Source organism: Spea bombifrons, chromosome 1 (genome assembly GCF_027358695.1).
Source record: "Spea bombifrons isolate aSpeBom1 chromosome 1, aSpeBom1.2.pri, whole genome shotgun sequence".
Taxonomy (NCBI): domain Eukaryota; kingdom Metazoa; phylum Chordata; class Amphibia; order Anura; family Pelobatidae; genus Spea; species Spea bombifrons.
This window is the reverse complement of record NC_071087.1, coordinates 91,182,214-91,205,107: the sequence shown is the minus strand read 5'-3', so window position 1 is coordinate 91,205,107 and position 22,894 is coordinate 91,182,214. Positions and strand designations below refer to the sequence as shown.

Below are 22,894 nucleotides of genomic sequence, written 5' to 3'. Positions count from 1 at the left end.
CATACAGATACTGTGCAATATGACCTAAAGTGGCCTCTTCTGCCACTCTTACCTCTAAAGGTCATTATGTGTTTATCACAGCCCAAAATCATAACCTACTCACACCAGCTTAATGTTCGTTGTTATTGTATAGAATAAATGTAAATGAATTCTAGACGGCCTCTGCGGGTCAAGCAGCTTTCTGAACTCATGCACGACAGTCCACAAGCACTTGGGCCAATTTACAACACACAAGTAGGGTCCCGCTGTTAACTTCCCCTAAGCCTGTAATCAAGTGTAACGTTTTGTTTCCCTGCCGTTTTATTGCATACTGTTTTTCTTCCCCCTGCAAAGAGTAGCCCCATTTCTCCATGTGAAATGCTTTATCTGCTGGACAAAGAGTGGAGACTCGGGTGAATTGGCCCCAATTCCATGCAGTTAAATTCCTGCTCTCGGCAGCTCTAGCCGAGTGATTTCACTCTTGTCTTCGTAAGTGGCAGCCATTTTGATGGGATTTTTTTTTCCATTTATGTTTTATATTTTGTCATTGTGTATCATCAAAAACAGTAACTTTTTCAGTGGGTGTGTGGTGAGTTAAAGAATGAGACCCACAGTTTTAGATAAATTGCTGAACTGAAACACTTTAACGCAATAATATATGTTTTTTTAAAATTGGTTAGGGCTGCAACTAACGATTATTTTAATAATCGATTAGTTGGCCGATTATTTTTTCGATTAATCGATTAATCGGATAAAAAAAATGAATGTAAATTTTTCATTTATTTAAAATAATTTACTAAACAAATGATGTTAAATACAAACAGCAGAATAAAAAAACTTTGATTATACATTTCTTGTCTTTATTTCCCAACCAGCCCCCCAATATATGCACATTTGAGCCCAGGCTTGCTACGCTGCCTCCCAGACATGCCATGCTGCCCCCCCACATATGCCACGCTGCCTACCACAGCACTCCACGCTGCCTCCCACATATACCACACCACGCTGCCTCCCACATCTGCCACTCCACGCTGCCTCCCACATCTGCCACTCCACGCTGCCTCCCACATCTGCCACTCCACGCTGCCTCCCACATCTGCCACACCACGCTGCCTCCCACATCTGCCACACCACGCTGCCTCCCACATATACCACACCACGCTGCCTCCCACATCTGCCACTCCACGCTGCCTCCCACATCTGCCACTCCACGCTGCCTCCCACATCTGCCACTCCACGCTGCCTCCCACATCTGCCACACCACGCTGCCTCCCACATATACCACACCACGCTGCCTCCCACATCTGCCACGCCACGCTGCCTCCCACATCTGCCACGCCACGCTGCCTCCCACATCTGCCACACCACGCTGCCTCCCACATCTGCCACTCCACTCTACCCCCCACATGCCACTGTGCCTGATACGCCTTATACCCCCTGAAACACCACTCCATCCTCCCCAGACATGCCACTCTGCCCTCCCCACATATGCCACGCCATGCTGCCTCCCACATCTGCCACTCCACAATGCCTCCCACATATGCCACGCTGCCTCCCGCATCTGCCACTCCACGCTGCCTCCCACATCTGCCACTCCACGCTGCCTCCCACATCTGCCACTGTGCCTGATACGCCTTATATCCCCTGATACCCCACTCCATCCTCCCCAGACATGCCACCCTGCCTCCCAGACATGCCACTTCTCTACCCCCAGATATGCCTTATACACCCTGATACACCACTCCGTCCTCCCCAGACATGCCACACTGCCCTCCCCACATATGCCTTATATAATGTATATGCCTTATACCCTCAGATATGTCACTTCACTGCCCCCAGGATTTAGATTCCCCTAAATTAACCCTAAACTCCCCATTAACCATAACTGCCCCTAAATTAACCCTTAACACCCCCTTAACCACAGCATCCCCTAAATTAACCCTAAAGACCCCATCAACCACAGCATCCCCTAAATTAACCCTAAACACACCATTAACCACAACTGCCTCAAATTAACCCCAAACACCCCATTAACCACAGCTGCTCCTAAATTAACCCTAAACACCCTATTAACATAACTGCCCCTAAATTAACCCTAAACACCCTATTAACATAACTGCCCCTAAATTAACCCTAAACAACCCACTAACCATAACTGCCCCTAAATTAACCCCCACCTCCCCTAACTTTCAGTAGCCCAAATATATATATATATTACATACACATATACACACATATATATATATATACACACATACACATATTATATATATATATATATATATATACACATTATATACATATATATATATATACATATATATATATATACATATACTTACAGTTAGATGAGTGTCACAGCCATGTGGTTCTGGCCTGGAGAAGGAAGGGGCGGGGCCAGTTGTCACAGTGATTACAGGGAGGGGGAGTAAGTAGGAGCTGCTGCTGTGAGACGGTGAGTCAGACTAAACGGATTATATAATGAGGGGGATTTTTCAGAGCGTTTGCTCTGAAAAAACCCTCATTTTATAATCGATAATAATCGATTCAACTAATCGATAATGAAATTCGTTGCCAACGAATTTCATTATCGATTATTATCGATTTTATCGATTAGTTGTTGCAGCCCTAAAATTGGTTAATATAACGTACCCATGTATGAAAGGACAAGATACGTTTCTTCTACCTCATGCTTGGTGCTGGCAGATAATATCGCTGGTTGAGTCTGAGTGGGTTTTCGGAACCCTCTTTGTACTTCCTGACACACACGGACCCTTAGACTGAACTGCATCTGACAATTTATTACTCAGTCAGAATAAGAAAGCTGCTCTATAGAAATTGTTAAAATGAGGCCTGTAAATTTCGCCTCATAGATTATTAATGCCAGAAGCATGAGACTACTGTACATGACGAAGTGAATGAATATTTTAACATGAGTCTATTTCCAAAAATGAAAATTTACTATTATATTACCTTTAAGGATGTTGCTCTATTTGGACAAATTAATTGCAGTCTCTGGTATGTTAAGCAAAACATATTTAGCAGATTTCTATTTATTCGTTCCTCTGAAGACTTAATGTCATAAAAACACACACTTTTTTTCAGTTTCTATGGCAACAGCATATCAGTGCCTGCTCTTGTGACACATAACAATTACCCGTTCCCAGGAAAAAGACTCTTAATGAAACATTTTAGATGTTAGAACGTTTCAACAACACTGAAATCTGCAGCAGGGGCCCCTGTCTGATCACTCCCCAGAGTGCCGGCTGCCTGCTTTAGAAGAAGTTAGGAGGCAATCAATGAGGGCCTTCTAAGCTTAAACGGTGTTGCTGAAATGCCTTGATATTGAGGCATTCAGCGACACCAGAAACCCACCCCAGGGCGGTCACAAGCACCATAGCGAGATATTTTGCCTCCTGAGAAATATTGAATACAGGTACTACATTCAAACATGCGAATCAATGGACCCCAACTTACAACTTGATAAGTAAAATTGTAAGCCTGACCCTCTCATCTGAATGTTGCAGCAGGAATTGAGACTCATCAGACCGGGCAACTTTCTTCCAGTCTTCCATTATCCAATTTTGGTTAACCTGTGCGAATTGTAGCCTCAGTTTCCTGTTCTTAGCTGACAGGAGTGTCACCCGGTGTGTGGTCTTCTGCTGCTGTAGCCCATCTGCTTCGAGGTTCGACATATTGTGCATTCAGAGATGGTATTCTGCATATGTTGGTTGTAACAAGTGGTTATTTGAGTTACTGTTGCCTTTCTGTCATCTCGAACCAGTCTGCCCATTCTCCTCTGACCTCAGCAAGGCATTTTCGTCCATACAATGGACTGGATATTTTCTCTTTTTCAGACACTTCTCTGTAAACCCTAGAGATGGTTGTGCATGAAAATCCCTGTAGATCAGCAGTTTCTGAAATACTCAGACCAGCTTGTCTACTGCCAACAACCATGCCACGTTCAATGTCACTTAAATCCCCTTTCTTCCCCATTCTGATGCTCAGTGTTTTTGTGTGCTTTGTGTTTATTTTTATGAGCAACGCCTAAAATTAGTGTTTATATCTTTACAAAAATCCTGGCATGGAAATAGTTAAAATACTAGAAATACTGGCATTTGAAAGATCCAAATACTACCACAAAATTTGGCAACGGCTGGTAGTAAAATTAGTGCATGGAACGATTTTAAATACCAACATAATTAATACCGTGGGGTGTCTAGTTTTCAAAAATATATGGTTTGATGGGGTAAAGTGAATTGGCCGGGTTCAAAGCCGTCCCAAAATTCCAAGTTGAAAAATGCACACTTCCCAAATTTGGCCTTTTAACCCCCAGAAACCTTACAAACCCATGCGTGGGGGGTATCACTGTACTCGGGAGATGTTGCTGGACACATATTGAATGGACACAGAACGAAATTCTATCACAACTTGGACAACAGCTGGTAGTTTTAGTGTATGGAAAGAGTTAAAATACAAGCATTTGAAATACCCTGGGTTGTCTAATTTTCAAACATATATGATGTGATGGGCTGTAAATTGAACTAACCAGCTTTAAAGATGTCCCAAATAGGACATGGGGGCAGTGTGGCCAGAATATGCTACTTGTACTTATTGCCCTGTAAAAAACACAAAACATTGGACATATGTAAAAGATTTTTGAAATAAAAGTCAGAAAAGGTTTTCCCCCCCTTTATTTTACCATATTTATATTTTTTTCAAAGGAAATTAGATCAGTTTAATGGTATCTAAAGAAAGCCCTCATGCCGTGGAAAAAACACAATATATTTTGTGTGGGTACATAAATGAGAGAAGAAAATTACAGATGAACTTGAGCACCGCAGAAATGTTAAAACAGCCATTGTCATGAAGGGTACAAAAAAAGAACAGCTCTGTCTTTAAGGGGTTAAACATATTATTATGCCTGACCATCCATTGTTTGCCATAGTGACACCTTTTTCGTTCTTGGCGCCAGAATCCCTTTGTGATATGTAATTTTACTGTTTTACTTCTGCTTGGTGAAAAAACCATTTAGCTCATTGTAACCGCTGAATCATGGCTGTGGTTTTGCTTGGCTAATACTGACATACTTTGCTGTCTTTCCAGGAATCCTCCTCATCCATTTATCAGCATGTTAGAAAACAGTCCGGACTGCTGGCCGGCGCTCCTGCAGCAGATGTCTACTCTGTCTCTACAGCGTCCAGAACGGTAATCGCATGAAGCAGAGCTCATCCCTTCTTTCAATAAAATGTGAACGCATGCAGCCAGCAGAATGACACAGCTGACAGTTATTAAAGCTACATTAGCATGGGAAAAATCGGAAACACAATATATTTGTTATCACATAACTATAATAGGTTGAAATGTTGTTGAAATATAATTTTAGGCATTTTAATAATGAGACATGATTTGATTAGTTCCCCCCCCCTCGTCTTCCCTAAAATTGCAAGGGGTTGTAAAGGCAAGAAGGTGGAAGCGTATAGAAAATAGCATCAGGCACCTTTTCCAACAATTTCACAGGACATGCAGACACTTTTCACAGAACATACAGAACAAAAAGATTTTAATCTGGTTTTGGATCATTATTTATTATATGCCAGTAGGGCTGCAACTAACGATTATTTTAATAATCGATTAGTTGGCCGATTATTTTGTCGATTAATCGATTAATCGGATAAAACAATACATTATTTTAAATTGAAGAAAAATTGCAATAAAAAATGTACAAGTTACACTTTCATCTCTTTATTGCAATGGCCTCTCTCTATTCACCTTCTTATTTTACTGACATCATAATAAAAGCTACAAGAACCCAAACACAGTGTTTCTCAAACTAGGTTTTAATACAAAGTTATTAGTAAATATTAATTCATATGTTAACTATTTTCATATTTAATAAAAACTGAGAAAAAAGCCTTGTTTAAATTTTTTTATTTACCAAACTGCCCCCAGTTATGCACATCTGACCCCCAGCTTGCCACTCTGCCCCCACATATGCCTTATACCTCTTATATGCCAGATTCCACTGTGCCCCCTGATATGCCACTGTGCCCCTGATATGCCTTATACTCCTTATATGCCAGTGATATGCAACTGAGCCCCCTGATATACCTTTTACCCCCAGATTTGTTTTATGCCCCCCTGATATGCCTAATATCGATGTCTTATACCCCCTATATGCCACTGAGCCCCCTGATATACCTTTTACCCCCAGATATGTTTATGCCCCCCTGATATGCCTAATATCCATATGCCTTATACCCCCTATATGCCCTAAAAATTAATACCCCCCATACACCACTATAACTCACCCATACACCACTCTAGCACCTCCCCCTCCCATACACCACTCTGGCTCCTCCCCTCCCATACACCACTCTGTCTCCTCCCCCTCCCAAACACCACTCTGGCTCCTCCCCCTCTCATACTCCACTCTGCCTCCTCCCCCCTCCCATACACCACTCTGCCTCCTCCCCCGCCCATACATCACTTTGGCTCCTCCCCTCCCATACATCACTTTGCCTCCTCCCCCTCCCATATACCACTCTGCCTCCTCCCCTCCCATACATCACTTTGGCTCCTCCCCCTCCCATACTCCACTCTGCCTCCTCCCATGCACCATTCTGGCTCCTCCCCCTCCCATACTCCACTCTGGCTCCTCCCATACTCCACTCTGCCTCCTCCCATACATCACGTTGGCTCCTCCCCCTCCCATACATCACTTTGCCTCCTCCCCCCTCCCATACTCCACTCTGCCTCCTGTGAACCTCCGTTTCTGACAAGACACCAGGGAGCCGGGTAGAGAGGCAGAGTGGCGTATGAGAGGGGGAGGAGCCAGAGTGGTGTATTGGAGGGTGGCTCCCATACACCCCTCTGACTCCTCCCCCTCCCATACACCGCTCTGCCTCTCTACCCGGCTCCGTTACTGAAGGCACTTTCATTGCAGCTTCATAGAAGCCACAGTGTAAGTGAAGGGCAGTAACGGAGTCTGTCTGTGCGATGCAGACCCCCACCGGCTATCAGAGAGGATGATTCTCTGTCAGCCGGTGGGGGTCTGCATCGCACAGACAGACTCCGTTACTCACCTTCACTTACACTGAGGCTTCTATGAAGCTGCAGGAAAGGTGCCTGTCAGTAACGGTGCCGGGTAGAGAGGCAGAGTGATGTATGGGAGGGGGGAGGAGGCAGATGGGAGGGGGAGAGAGAGAGACGGAAGTGAGAGACCGGCCGACAGTGAGGGGAATCCAGGTCTCCTGCAGCGTTGCGGGGGATCTGGATTCCGGTGTTATAATCCGATCTCTGTTTGAGGTCGGATTATATAAGGAGAGGAGTTTTTCAGAGCATTTGCTCTGAAAAAAACCTCTTTTTATAATCGATAAAAATCGATCCGATTAATCGATGATGAAATTCGTTGACAACGATTTTCATTATCGATTATTATCGATTTTATCGATTAGTTGTTTCAGCCCTATATGCCAGCTTCAGGATGGAAACTATTTCTCATTCACTTACAGTGTCTAGCAGTTTCTCTGTAGTTAATGTGTTTTAAAAAGTAATATTGTCTGTGGCCCTTAATGATGAATGATGACTCCCCTGGGGTACAATTAATGGTTGGGGTAACAACATTTCTGTTTTCTATATCTCCAAGCTCCTCATGTCTCTTTATGCCCCCTCACATTTTCTTCTGTGTCTCATATGGTCTCTTTCTGCCTGCCCCAGCCTCTCATTGTCTGTCGCTATCTTTCTTTGTCTCCTAGCCTCTCATTCTGTCACTTTCTTTCTGCCCCGACAAGCTCTCTTCTCTGTCTTCCTCTCTGCTTTCCCCAGCCTTGCCATTATATATTTCTGCCCCCAGCCTTTCTCTGTCTTTTTGCCCCTCTGCCTCTGATTGTCTGTCTCTTTACACCCAGTTTCACATTCTCAGTCTATATATTCTCAGTTATATATCTCTAATTTTTCTTACCCACAATCTCTCACTCCCAAATAGTTCCCTCTAGTCTTGCTGCTTCTGACGGGTTCTGAGCATTAAGCGTTCCTCATATTTTTGTAGAAAGTCATTAAAACGAATGTATTTATTTTTGCTTGTAATTTCCTCCCAAGCATAGAAATCCATTTAATAGCCGTCACCTAGCAGCACATTCGCTACTGCAAACCACACTGGTCGGATATTCTAGGAAACTGTAATTACTGACATAGATGTTTCATTAATTAGCACTGAGCCCCGTACCCTCCTTATAGTAAAGCTCTCCGCTGTGCAATCCATCATCATAAAAAAAAACCCTTACAAATCTCCCAGGATCACATTATGGCAGGATCAACATGCGTTTAACCTTTCGTGGTTGATTTAACAGAGGACTCTAGTAGCTTAGGAAACAATAACGAGTAACTTTAAAGAAGTTGGGGCTACTTGTTTTAAGATCCTCCGGGGATTTTCTTGAATCCTTTTTATATAATCTAAATTCGGAGTCTCCTGTCAAACAAGGAATGAAATATTTAATGAACAAGCCGCAATGGATACCCGTGTATACATTCTTTACGGACTGTTTTGTTAGAATTTGCCAATGATACCATTTATTTTGGGTGGATGCCAACATAAAGGGGAACTGTCACATCATAGCTTTCAGCATAACAAAGTCAATTAAAACCACCTATGACTTGGGCTTTTATTTCTTGCGGTCAGTGTAATAATCCCAAATCCGAATCCTATTCAGAATACGTTAAAACATGATCACACTAGCAACAAACCAAGACTTTGGTTTAGGAGGTTCATAGTGAAGAATCCAGATTATTGATACATTTTAACACAATGATATCGGCAAATCTAATTGGATTAACATGCAAATCAGGACGTGAAACAGACATGATGGTGCAGCATATAATAGCCAAGAGTTGTGAAGGGGTTTAAATGAACCATCTGAATAAAAAGATGGATTTCAGACCACCCTGCGGGATTGGTTTCGGTATGTTTTAGACCTGACGAGCCTTCCGGTCTGCAGCTTTATAGTGATAGGCGGCATAATGCACACACCCGGGAGGTATCAAGATGGGGCTTCCTAGAGGGCCGTGGTATTATTCTGAGATTCTGCCAAAATCAACTGCGCAAATCGCACGCGTACTAAAAATCTGTCTTGGCAACATACCTCCCTCATCACGACATGTTCAATTCTAAAGCTGAAAATAATGTGCAGGGTCTCGGCAACGTCATTTACTACTAAATTATCTTGCTCTTCCGGCTACAAATGTTTTACGGTAATTCTAGTTACGAGACACGTTGAATTTACAGATCACTCTAGTTTTTTTCTTTGTGTTTGTCATTCTCAAGCATTTGAACATAATTTAGATATGTATAAAATAACTAAATTTTATCTCCTAAAACCACATCTTGTATACATACATGTTCTTCTGCTGAAATAAATATATTATACACTGGAAAGGAAAGCAGAGGAACCTCTGATTCTATATAATCTATTTGCTATAGAATCCATTTTTTGGGGGGGGGGTGTTTGGTAGCAGATAAAAAAAAATAAAAAAATCAGCAGGTTTCAGAAGAAGTATTAAGAGAACACACCTAAACTATAATGTGAGCTGTCTGACTTGTATATAGAAATAAGAATCTATTCTCCAATATCTTAAATAGGAATGTCATATGGAGAAATATTTCCTTTTTGCATTCCCTATTGGACAATATACTATGCTATGGGGTCTATTTACTGAAGGAGGTGTTTGCCGGAGAGCTGAGCGTTTTTAAGTATGTGATAGTGCTGTGTATTATTAAGGGAAAACCTCAGTGAGCTTCTCTTGTAATAAGGGCTTAATTAGTTGTGTAATGTAAAACTCTCCTTGCTGATGTTGCTATGTATTATACCTTTCCTTGCAGAAGTAGCTCATTAGTTGCCCGTGATAATGTATAGTGATCCCCGGAGTTGTGCATCTCTCTTGCAATTGCCTATTTTAGTAAATAGATCTCAAATTGCTGAATGTGGCGTAACCAGCAGTGGCTCTTTATTTGCTTTTGTGTAGGTTAATTACGTGTGAAAGCCTCTATTTAGTTTGTCTTGTTAGATAATTGGTTTTATTGAGTTACCCATGACTGCTTCCTTTAAACGTGTATTGCTAAGTACCGGGAAAACATTAAGTTGTGTGCTGCAGAACAATATATAACATATAACAACAAAATGAAGTGTAAATAATTTTATTTACATTTTATAATTCTCAGCGGGCATACCTGGAAACTTGATGGGTTTCACTCCTCTGAAGAGCTGCTTCCCTGGGGATGTCTTCAATCTGGCCACGCCCATTCCTCCCTACTTCCCGCCCCTGCTTAAGTGTAACTAGGATGGTCACACCCCCTTACTGCAGCCACACCCCCATGAGATGGGGTATTCTGGACTGCCTGCCACAGGGAAGTTCCCAAACAAACACAGGCGGTAGGTTGATCTTCTTACATGTGCAGAGCTGTGGAGTGTGACACGCGTCTGGCGTTTCACCACCCAATTTTTGGGTCTTTGTCTCTCTTTGTGGATATCTGCTTTGCACATGTCGTACTAATCAAGGCATGGAACAATAACCCAGTTTCTCTGCATGTTTCCTTCTGTAAGAAGATCAACCTACATCTTGTGTTTGTGTATGGATGCTCTGCTGGGACACTGGGGGTTGCTTCTGGTCCGGACCCGGAGTCGAGTGATGTTGCAGTGTGGATGTTTTCTTTTAAGCGTATACATGTAGAAGTTCTCACGTATGAGATTTTTGTACAGAAGACTGAATGTTGTGTTCTGTAATACAGGGACCAGACGTCCAGCGTGGGTTTATTAGTTCCTTTTCTGAGGTACCTGTATTGTGAGCCGTCACAGCTGAAGGAATATTCCGCCTTTCGAATGGGCCTCAGAAAAGCCTTGCTTCAGTATTGCGGACAACGACATGCCGACAGACCCTCAGCACCTGATGAGCAAGTCCTTCGTCTTTTCCTTGACCTAACAAGCTATCTTCAGGTAAGAATGGCATCCTCCCATCTTTATGGCAGCATCTAATAGCCCTGCACTTCTTTTGTTATCATGGTGGTTTAAGGTTTCTATTCACTGATGAACATAATGACCCTTTTTCCAAGGCCGACTCTATCACAAGTCTTTGCAGCACAGTGTAAGTGACAGAATCTGGGGCATGTTTTCCATACAGTGCAGAATTATATGGCTTTTTATGCAGAATTTTTAAAAAATGAATCCGGTAAAAGTAGTCTAAATGCCATGGTAACCAATAGAATGGTGCAGTCAGCATGAATACTACATTGGTTGTTAAGGTGAAAAGATTTCTTTTTTAAATTTGCTCCAGAATGACTACTTATGTATAACCTCCCAATGTTCCCTTGATTCCATGCAGATGAAGAGATGGACCATTAACGTTTTCTTTTCTGATGACTGAAAGTAATATCTAGTGCTGAATTATTACTCGAGTAAACCTGTGCGAGTTCCTTATCTCACATACATTTAGTGCTGCGTATTTCAGTTAAATGAACTATACCTCAGTGCTTTAAGAATGAATAATCACAGAGAATCTAATTGGAAATGCACGTATGGCAGTCTTTTTAGAATTGGATACTGATTTGTTTCTCTTGTGCCCTCTTGCTGGGTAAGATTTAGTGTATAGAACTAGACTGGGAGAAATGGTGTCGGATCCCAGATTTCTCATCCGTGCAGCTGGTCCTCTGCAGAAGCATCCAATTTAGAAATGGAGATCCGGCATTCCCACTACTAGTTGTTCTTCTGGGTTGCAGCGTGTGTTCATATATGTTTTAAATTTACATGTTTATGGTTTCTGGCAACCTTTGCCTCCTACGTATGTTGGTTATTTGAACACTGTCACACAGGTTAATTAAGACTTCTGGATAAAGAAATGTAGGTTGTGGGGGGGGGGAATGACAGGTATTTGTTGTAATTAGATCATAATCACTTGCTCATTTAAAGAAGGCAAATACTTGTTTTCATATCAGGACCTTTCTAAATGATTACTTGTGGCTGGCGATGGCATGGTACAGTTTTGACTCCAGTCTTAGGAAATAGGTGTCTCTAATACAATAGAAGTGTGAGTTATCTGTGCCAGTTTAAGCTGGGTTTTGATACTTAGTCTTTCTACTTTTGTAGCGGACAGACAGTATTTTTTTTTGGCAAAGGACGCTGGGTGCGTAAGTGCATCATAACACCGTTCTATTAGCTGCTTCGCTCGCTGTGCCGTATCGGCACGTGTTTTCATAGTCAATCAACTGCAACTTTTCCAAGTTTCCCATCAAATCTTTTTTTGTGACTGCTCTGGCTCACTGCAGATTGTTGGATAGATCTTCCATCTCTGTTGCCTCCCAGTAGAGACCTGCATTCGGGGGAAAATGCTTTTAAAAACTGTGCAAGCCAAATTGGAAGCCCTGGAAAGTGAGAAGCCAAAGCAATGAAGGTCCGTGCACTTGGTGACAGAAATCATTACAGCCTGATGACGTCTGTTTGCAGTTACTCTGACACTTCACATCTGCCAGGATAAGGCAGCTAAATGGCTTTCTCTCCCTAACAGGTGCTGGAGACCTCCTCCCCCCTCCCCACATACCATATCTGCTCCTGAAATTAGATGCTGAAAACCGTTACTTATTTGTGAATTTTTCTTTCCCCACTCGGTTTTATAATCAGCAGTATTGTCCCGCTGGTTGCCAGTTACTCCAGTGACTGCTCCAGTTACCATTTTATCTGACTCAGAAATGTTCTATATGAATATGGTCTTATCTTGAGCCAGAGCAGCAATTTAAAAAGAAAGTTTGAAGAGGATGTTGTGCTGCATGTGTTTTCTCTGTTGAAATGTCTAAATGACTCCCAAAATAATGTGATGGAATCCATCAGTTCCACCATTGGACGTTTTAGAGGCTTCTCTACACGTTACTATGCAATTTCTTCTTTGATACAGAGCTTCATAAACACGTTAACCAAAAGGGTATAAGGCATAGAGAGAGTGATCGTTAAGAAGAAATTCTAGACCTTTAATGAAACGTCGGGGGGTAGTTTTTTTAGGAAATATACTCAAAGAGTTCATTCTCTACCCTGGTGGTCTAATAACATTCGTCTGACCTTGTCATGTTCCGGCCAGGTCCCAGATGGCATTTATTTTTCTTTGGTTTGTTTGGTGTGTTTCTGTCTTTTTCCAACCCGGTTACGGAGAATCTGCAAAATGTATGTGAAGTACAAAAAAATCTGAAATCTTGTTGATATTTCCATTTTGAATTACCCACAGAGGTATGGATGCCCCATGATGAAAGCTGTGGCAGATGTTTAGGTCTGCTCTGTTACATTGCCCTGTTTCGTTAAGTAACATGCTTGCCCCTATCCTTGAATGCTTAAAAGGATAAAGCTATTTATGGGGACACTGAAACTTTTTCAGCTGGAATCTTCCCCATTCTGTACAAACATGCGCATCACCAGCTTTTCCCAACAAATGCACAAATGAGTACCTAGGTGATTAACAAAAAAGTTGATTGAAAGGGTTTTAGTAGGTATTCTTTATATTTGAAAAAAAACACATACCTTGTTAAAATTCTGCCACTCCAGAGCTCCAGTGTGCTACCCCCCTTGTTGGCGCTAGTTTTGGGTGCCTGAAGCAGGGGAAAACGTTCTTATGTATATTCAAAAGTTTTTTTCTGTAATTAAGAGCACATTGTAATATGTGGCTTAAGGGACGTTCTAGTGTTTAGGTCTCTGATTATACATTCTGCAAACCCCTCCACCATAATACAATACAGCCGTCACCGACTTGTCATTTTTATGCAAATATGGAGTAAAATAATTAATACAAAGCAGCTTACATCATAAAGGACAAGTATACACCATTCTCCCTATTAAATAACTTCTATGAAACCATCGCTGATACTACTCAGAAAGCTATAATGTGTATTTTTTTTTTTACCCAAAACAAATTTGTGGTCGTTCTTTAGTTTTACGTATATTATTTTATTACCTGTGCTAAATATTGGGCCCTCACAATATGCCCCCCCAAATAAAAAACTGGTCATTAAAATTGTATGGTTTCCTCTCATCTTGTTGATGCAGGTTACAAACTGGACTCACGTCACAGAACTGTCCATGTTTCTGGAAGATTTGTGCACGTGTCTTCAGCAGCACTTGGATTTCTGGAGAGACGAGCTTTCCCTTCTGTCTCTGCAAGTCTTATGCGCCTGTGAAGTCAGCTTAAAGCTGACAGGAGACTGCTCAGCGCTGATAAAAATCCTGCAGCAGAACGCAGATCTTCTGGGAGAGGTATGTGCGCAGTAATGCATTGTTTCCTACAAGCCAGAACTATAGATATATCACTTGGCGTAGCGTGTGTGTGTATGTGACATCAGTCATGGCTTCCCACTGCTACGATGATAACACAATTGGTGCTCTTGATTTTGATCACCCTTGGCCTTACAGAATGATGGGACAACTCACATGTAACTCCTGTGTTACTAGTACCTCTCTGGCTACTGACGAGTACCTTTCAAGCAATTGCTGCGCTCCATGTGTAGAGAAGGGGGGGACTTTTGCGCTGTACACATACATAACAAATATACATTAATACATGCAGCCACATCAGGAGTTGAGTACCCTGCCCGTAAGCCGCCATTTAGCCTTATGGTACTTTTACACAGAGTTCCTGGCAGGAATGGTGGGGTTATGAGGGTCCCGTTAGTTAGTTTGCAATCTAAGGGAGTATTATGGGTAATTGAAACAAAAGGAGAGGTGAAAAGAGGGCCTACTGTCTCTCCTATAGCAGTAATCGGAGGTAAATAATTTCAGGATGCGGACGAGGATGTATAAATAAAATGAACAGAGGGTGGTTTGCAGAGGGCTTGGGGTGTTTCAGGAAAGCTACGAGAGAGACATGAGAGAGGTGAATAAGAGAAGATAGTTTTGGGTTAGAAAAAGGTGGAGGGCTATAGCTGTAGGAGGCCAGAGGGGGAGGGGATCAAGGCAAAGGAATTCCCAAGGTAAACAACATTTGGCCGAAAAAGAAACAACGTCCCCAAAATACATATCTGGTACATATACAGGAAAACATGCATAATACAGATCTGGCAAAGCCCACATGAGGTTGAATATCTTTTCAATTCTTGCAAGGGCCTCGATTCAGATTATAGCTTGCAGAGGGCTTAGGGTGTTTCAGGAGAACCGTATATGTGGTGGGCCCACAAGAGCCTCAATAAAACGTTTAAGAAAACATATTTTTACGTTACATTACTAGCAGTACACTTGAGTGAATAGTATATGGCCTTGCTCACTGAAATGCGTAGTAGCACCGATGTGTGTGAAAGCTAAGATTACCTGACCAAATGAATGAGTATTAGAAAACTTTTGCTTTGACTCAAGACACTTTCGGTTTGTTTTTCATAAACAAATACGGCCACTCGGCTCCTTTTTGTGTTTTTTTTAATGTACACTGAAAAGATGGCGCTTTAACAACAAGCGGAAAGAGCCTTTCAGACATACAGACACAAACCATAAATTGTCATTGATGTGTTTCTACTACATTTTACTGACCCCATAAGTCATTTTGTCTGCAGCACAATGAGGGATTTAGAATAGTCCTAATGCTTGGACTCTGTGTATAAGTTATAGGATGAGGCCTACTGACATAAAGTTCAAGGATAATGAATGTCAGCACGGATCATGGGAAATGTTACTGTTTGACCATCCCTGACATGAAAAGGTCTGTTTCTTGCCTGCTCCTTACCTAGGGTTGCCAGTTCACTGTGACTAACATGCTGGACCACCATCATATCAAACTTTCAAGCTTCCTAGAGCCAGTGTACATGTCAGGATTTTGACAGTTGTTTGAGCTCTTAAATTCTTCCACCTTTACCAAGGTGTATCCAGTTATCTATTATTATTATAAACGTCTATATTTTAATGAGAGGTTCGCTTTTGCCGACCACGTTTTCAAAAACCACTTTTGAGGATAGTTTTTAGATTTTTCCAGGTGAGACCCAGCTGGAAGTGTTCTGCAATCCATGCTATTTTTTCAGAGACATGGTTTGAGATGATGCGCATGTTCTACTCTGCCATAACTCCATAGCTATCGTTTGAAGACCAAGCATACATGTTCAGCGCGTACATATCTGTATTTCTCTATTTATTCATTTCTATTATAAAATTGGAAAATCATTTTAGATCTAGTTGGAAGCAGCTTAATCCACCCAACGCTGTAGTTAGAGGCTAGTATTTAAGAAGTTAAACATTTTATGATCCTAGTTCATTACCTACAATGAAATCCACGCTCTGTATAATCCACTGGAGCCCTTTTTTAACAATGAATCCAATATCAGGGGACTCTTCCCTTTTTAATGAGATAATGTGCTTAATCTGCCAATGCAGCCTGCATCGTCAGGCTTTGGATATATATATATTACCCTCTAGAAAAAGCTCTTCCTTTAAAGGCTGCCACGGGAATAAACACGGAGATATCTCTTGTCCCTATAACACTTCTGCTGAAATGAAGAGGTGTTAAGGATTGCTGAGGGTATCTTGTGGAATCAGTGCCCGCTGCCATGGGGAAAATGCTTATTTCCAAACTTATACTGGGAAAATGCTCGAGCTGCTGTCATCAAGTAGGTTCCCATTCAGCGGTTTTAAACGACTCTTGGGCCTTCTGCATTCTGCTCATGATGTAGGCAGCTAATCATTGCAATGCATCAGCGCAGTACTGAGACATCTTAAAACTGCTTACGCGTATCGTGCAATCATGGCTGCTTCACCGAACTACTGGGTGGCTAGGCACTAGAAACGCCTGCAAAACTGAGAACAATGTATTCACTTTTTAATGGGATTCTAGATATCTGTCGCAGAAGCTAATTAGCTATGCTAGTTTTGCCACCATCTGCTACTAAGCTCAGCTTTGCTGGGGTATAAAAGCCCCTTATATCTAAACCTGATATCTCAAACTATTTTAGCATGGACTAAAACCCAAAACGCACAGGCTGTACATAAATAGATAATGATTTTTCTTTAAAATGCTGGATGGGTGCGAAAATAGGATGTAGGTAACAGCCTTTGGTCATTTTTGTTTTGTGACATTTTGTTTCTCAGTCATTTGGTTGAAAAGTAAAAGAAATAATCAATAATATGTTACATGAGCAGCATTGAGCTTGGTGGCAGTTAGTGGCAAAACCTGCATATTTAATGACGCATCTAGTCATAAATGACCCTCTCCTCTCCTTGGGTCTCCTTTTCATGCTGCCACACCACGATCAGATTCAAACAGTAGGGAAGGTATAATATAATTGGGAAGATCATGAGAACAAGAAGTTAAGATCAGTCTTGTTGCTGGTGTTGAAATGACTCTAAAGGTCTAATTGACATGGATCAGTTCTTCTAATATGCAGTTTTAGCTTTTTTTATTTAAATGACTGAAATGTAATCTAGATCGACTTGAAGCTCTAGTCTCCGTCATTGCCAGTGGGATTCACTTTCGAAGGAAAATGTGCAGCACTTTCAAATAAATCCTATTATATGTAACTGGATTTGTAACATTTTGCTGAGCTGTGCAATTGGCTGCTTCATTTTATCTAAATGAGGATGTGTGTGTGTGTATGTGGGGGGGTGATGCTACTTCATGCTAAATGCGATGTATAGCCAAATACAGTGGTTCCCATATATGTGTTATCTCATTTATTGACTTAAATGTGTATCTTGGCTTAGAAATTGAAACATAAGAATGATAACAAAATAATATTTTAAAAGGCTATTTGTAATTATTCGGCTATCACAGAGTAGAGTAAATGAAACCGCACGAACAGAAGGTACTGGAGACATGCTTTCCTGAGGATCCTCTTCATCACGTGGAATGCTAGGCTTTGTGTGATAACATAAGAGTTTACTGTCTTTGACCTTTACCTGAGGTAAATGGACACCACTACATGGTGATTATGTATCCCAGTATGCAGATTTCTGCCAGGTGCCCTCTCCTTCACTCTCCCAACATTTCAAACAGACAGAAGAACATGCTTAGGACAGTCTTACTCAGGTCATAGAAGAAGTCTAGTCTACCTGGTGTAAAGACTCAAACATTAATCAGTCCTTGGTCTCAGGATTCAGGATAGGCATGTTCCCTTATGTTATGTATTTGTCCTCATGCCTTTTCCATAAATTCTAGCTCGGATCATAACTTTCTTCATGTTCTAGTTGAGATATTTTTTGGTTGTTTTCTTTTAAGAAATAAGCATTTAACCTTTGTTCTTACTTGATTACATTTTTATCCCCATAACCTGGGGCATTTCTTATATGTATTATGTCTTTTCAGAATTTTCCTAAAGAGCAAAGTTTAATTGGCCTCAGCTCATTGTTGCTGCAGTGTCCAGCTTGCCAGCAGAAACCAATCCTGAATCTAGGTGAGTGGCCACTCCATTCTAACGGTTTCTAGGGTTCTAAGATATTGAGGACACATCATTATTAGTTGCAGCGTTGGCAAACTAACTTTTTGGTTATTGTAGAAAGGCTGTCTGTCAGAACATTTATGTTGTGGAGTAGGCAAATATAATAGTAGTAAGACACATTTATCAAGTCATTGTGTTTTCTAAAAAATGTTGACCATTTAGATTTGTGTAGGAACCACATTAGCAGGTTTTAGTTTGTGTTAAGACAAAATGTATCTAATTTTTAGTTTGTGCTGAAAATATGCACATTTCTCGTTTCTGAAACAACCTTGTGTATCGAAAATAGTGTTCTCTAATTGTTCTACATGTACATTTGTGCACCTTTTAGCTATGAATGTTTGTTTTATTTATTTTATTTTTTATATTGTTAGCCTTGAAAATCCTGTCATGCTCAGGGTCAGGGGACAAGAAGGCCCCAGCCATAGCCCAGGTTATGGTAATGCCACTGCTCCATGTGCTATCATCCTCAACATTAGCTGGTTGTTTCTTGGAAGAAGATGGAGATGCCTCACTAGAGCAGATGGCTTTAAATCTTTTGGAAATAGTGCAGGATATAGACACCACAGAAAAAGTCAATTTGGTAAGTAATGAGTTTAGCTATTATTATGCGATATTAATATATTATATGATATATACACAGTGCAGTAGCAGTGCTAATTGCAGACCTTACATACGGCTTATGTTCCCCTGTTGTGCCTGGGTTGCAGTACGTTAGTTAAAGGGTTTCCACCTTTGTAGTCTAGAAAGTAAGGCTATTTCCAGAGACTTCAAAGAGGTAAATAATCTTCGTAGGTTTTTTTCATTAGTAACTGTTATGGATGGTTCTTTGAGCTTATTCATGGCATGTACAGCTGGGTGGTGGCATCATGTAATACGTTTTGTCCGGTTGGGCCTCATGTATAAACCCAACATTGGACTTCTGCTTTTCTGGAAGAAATTCAATGCATGTCAATGCCAATTATAATTTGTCCGCATAACAACCAGCAGTAAAGTGTGTGAGTTTATTAAACTGTATTAAGTTGTACTATAGTTTTGTTATCTTTGTAATTTCAGGATTGCATTGGTCTACCTCTTCCTATAACCACATGGCACAATTCGGTCTCTCTTATCCTGAGCATGCTTAACAAACTTAAAGGAGATCGTGCCGCCTGCTGTGACTGGCTGTCTTCTGCATGTTCCGTGTTACCATTTGCTACTCAAATGTCAGTCCATATCTCACTGGTGCTGAGTTTCCTTCTCGTTCGTGAGTCTGGGACAACTTTGCGCAAAGTTCTCAAGATGACTACAGAAATTGCCAAGGCTGATCCCTCCCAGGTAATAAACCTCTTATTAACAAATTGACTTTTTATCTGGTTTCATTACATTTCCTACCACCAGAATACAACTACGTTTCCAAATAAACTGTGTGTGAAAGAGTTTAATAAATAATTGAGAATAGTAAATATAAGGAACAGATATAAATGCAAGGTGGTTACATAGGCTGAAGAAAGACATGCGTCCATCAAGTTCAGCCTTTCCTATATCTGTTAATTGCTGTTGATCCAAAAGAAGGCAAAAAAAAAACAACAAAAAGAAACCCCCAGTTTGTGGCTCTGTCCAATTTTGCAACAGAATGGCAGTTAGATCGCTTCCTCATATCCCTAAATCAAATCACTTTCACTTTTTACAGATACACTATATTACCTGACCACTATACCAATGGGCATACATATGGAGTTACCACCCCCTTTGCAGCTATAACAGCTTCTTTCTGATTTATTGCATTTTTATGCACATGGCTGCATGTAGTAGTAAAGCAAAACTGGAAATAAAGATTTCAAAAGCACTGAAAAGTAGGGCTGCAACTAACGATTATTTTAATAATCGATTAATCGGCCGATTATTTTTTCGATTAATCGATTAATCGGATAAAAAAATATTTAATAATTTAATGAAATGCCCTGCACCCACCCACACTCTGCCCCATCAGGTTCCCACCCGGCAATCATTCTCTCTCTCTCTCTCTCTCTCTCTCTCTCTCTCTCTCTCTCTCTCTCTCTCTCTCTCTCTCTCTCTCTCTCTCTCTCTCTCTCTCTCTCTCTCTCTCTCTCTCTCTCTCTCTCTCTCTCTCTCTCTCTCTCTCTCTCTCTCTCTCTCTCTCTCTCTCTCTCTCTCTCTCTCTCTCTCTCTCTCTCTCTCAGTCATTAAAACAATTCTTCACGTGTGAATCATAGACCTCACAAATGTATGGCCTTCTAGCAGATGGCAGCTTCTCTAGCACTGACTAGGGAATCTCTCTCTCTAAATCTGTCTCGATTTTGCAATAATGAAACGCAGCTTAAGGCAGATTTCCCCAGTTGAAAGTATCAAGGGGAACTGGCGAGTAAGATTCCCTATTTTTCTCTAGTTAACACTTGTAAATCTGGCTCACTGTTGGCCTTGGGGAACACAACTCGCAGAACTGGTTTATAGGAGATAAATATGTGTTCTGTCTGTCTTTCGTACACAATGTGTTAACTACCGTATGAAAAACTGACAGTTCCTAATTGTATATAAATTTACACTTGTATAACTGAAGACTGAGTTATAAAAATTCTGTTTATCAGGTTAAGTGTGCACTATGAAGGGTTAAACAATATTAATTTCCCCAATATGTTAGGTATGTAGTTTATTAGGATAAACTGGACTGTTTCAATACCATGCACACTGTTTACTGGATCCATTGTGTTGATGGGAAGTTTGGTAGAGTTTAAGGCCAGGGATGTGTTCTGAGTAGAAAATACAGTCTGTTATTCCAAGCCGTAGGTTGGAGCCGATAAATCAGAGTGTCTTCCAAATCAACAGTCCGAGACAAGGAAATCTGCATATCCACAGTCACCAGTAAGAGTGAAGGAACTTGCCACGGGTCAAGTCGGGAAGCAGAGAGAGAGAAAGAGAAGTAGATTGGGCCAAAACCATAGACAAGCCACACATACATACTGTATATATACAGCACCTCTCCAGGAATACGTATAGGATGCAGGAAGCTGCTGGAGACTACAAGACTCCTGAGCACCAAGGGTTTTTAGATGATTAATTACCTTCTTTCAACACTCCCCAGGCACCCTGAGCCCTTTAATGACTTAAACTGCAGCATTTGCACTCTAGATCTACTCCGCGCCTGCGCTCTTCCTCTGTGTAAGGCGCATGTACTGCGGTCAGGTGGCTGGCTGTGCATGCTCCTTCTTTAGGTTCATCGCAGTGCCTGAGCCAGGGAGTGGGGACGATTACCACATTAAAGCACATGGCCCCTGCGAAGTAAACAATTTAGATTGTAGAACCATGTTATGTGGTTGGCATAAATCAACTATATGACTTCTGATTGTTTCAGCATTGCACATTTCTCTGTTATTTATGTGTGTGGGAATGAACACTGCATATTTTTTAATATATTTATTACAGATGCATATCATCAAATCTTGTATTCTTTATGACCACTCTTACAAAAAGAAGATTTGAATTTACTAAGCACTTGGGATTGGCTATGCCAATTATCACTTGGCCAATTCCCTTACCGCTTGTCTTTAAGGCTCTATGGATCTATGCTGAATACATTGCTTTTTACGTGTCTGTCCATGAAATAGTTTTTCTTTATATGTTTTGATACACAAGTGTATTTTTGGGTACTTGCTCTATGTTTGGTTTATTAATGTGTAGTCGGCTTTGTAATGTGGTTTTATTATCTCCATACATCCTGTGCCTTATGAGCAAAACAATAATTATTCATGTATGTAACATTTTCTTAACCCAGCAGTCAGATTTCTCCCCCCCCCCCCCCGTTGACCTGAAATTTACTCTGGTACCTGATCATTACTTCTATTGCAATCCTTATCATTATTGTATCTTTTGCACGGCACAGCAGGTTCTTGCCTATTGAATGAATCAATGGACAGTGGAAAATTACATGCAATTAAAAGACACAAGAAAATGGGGGGGATAAAAAACACACTTTAACAATATTAATTAGACAGATGACCTGGCATACTGAATATTTAGCGATGAGATTGGATGCAAAATGCCCCTAGTTGCTTAGCAACGTGTTCTGCCGTCCCCTGAGCGGTCCACTTATGTCTGAATCTAATGACTCGTCCTCTGCACTTATCCAGCTGTTTGATAATTTGGGGCTTGTGAGTGCCTCTGTCTAACCCTTTATCCACCAGTGGTCCATTTAGTTTGCTGGAATGCACTCATTTTCAGTGAAAATTAACCTTTATGTATTAACCCCCCCACCACCTCCTTTTTTTTTCTTCTTCTTCTTCTAATCGATTTGTTGGTGGCGTGAAAAATCCTTTTCAGTTTCCTGTTTGCAAAAAGTATAATAAAAATGTTGTAAAGGCACCATTGTGTTTTAATCGGACACAGCTGCATGCATGATTGCAGCAAAATAAGTCGGTGTGAGCCAACAATTGTCCTAATTTCAACCAGTGAAATATTTTGTTACTATAATACTCTATTAAAAAAAAA

At 41.1% G+C, this 22,894-nt stretch overlaps 1 protein-coding gene across 1 annotated transcript in view; it reads left to right on the top strand.

Moving 5' to 3' along the window:
* Positions 1-22,894, top strand: part of FOCAD (focadhesin) — a 76,661-nt gene that overhangs the window by 12,548 nt on the left and 41,219 nt on the right. The window contains exons 6-11 of the mRNA XM_053465880.1: positions 5,086-5,187; positions 10,763-10,967; positions 14,052-14,258; positions 18,280-18,367; positions 18,784-18,992; positions 19,466-19,726. Coding sequence (XP_053321855.1) covers positions 5,086-5,187; positions 10,763-10,967; positions 14,052-14,258; positions 18,280-18,367; positions 18,784-18,992; positions 19,466-19,726 — 1,072 coding nt within the window. The remainder of the gene's footprint in view (positions 1-5,085; positions 5,188-10,762; positions 10,968-14,051; positions 14,259-18,279; positions 18,368-18,783; positions 18,993-19,465; positions 19,727-22,894) is intronic.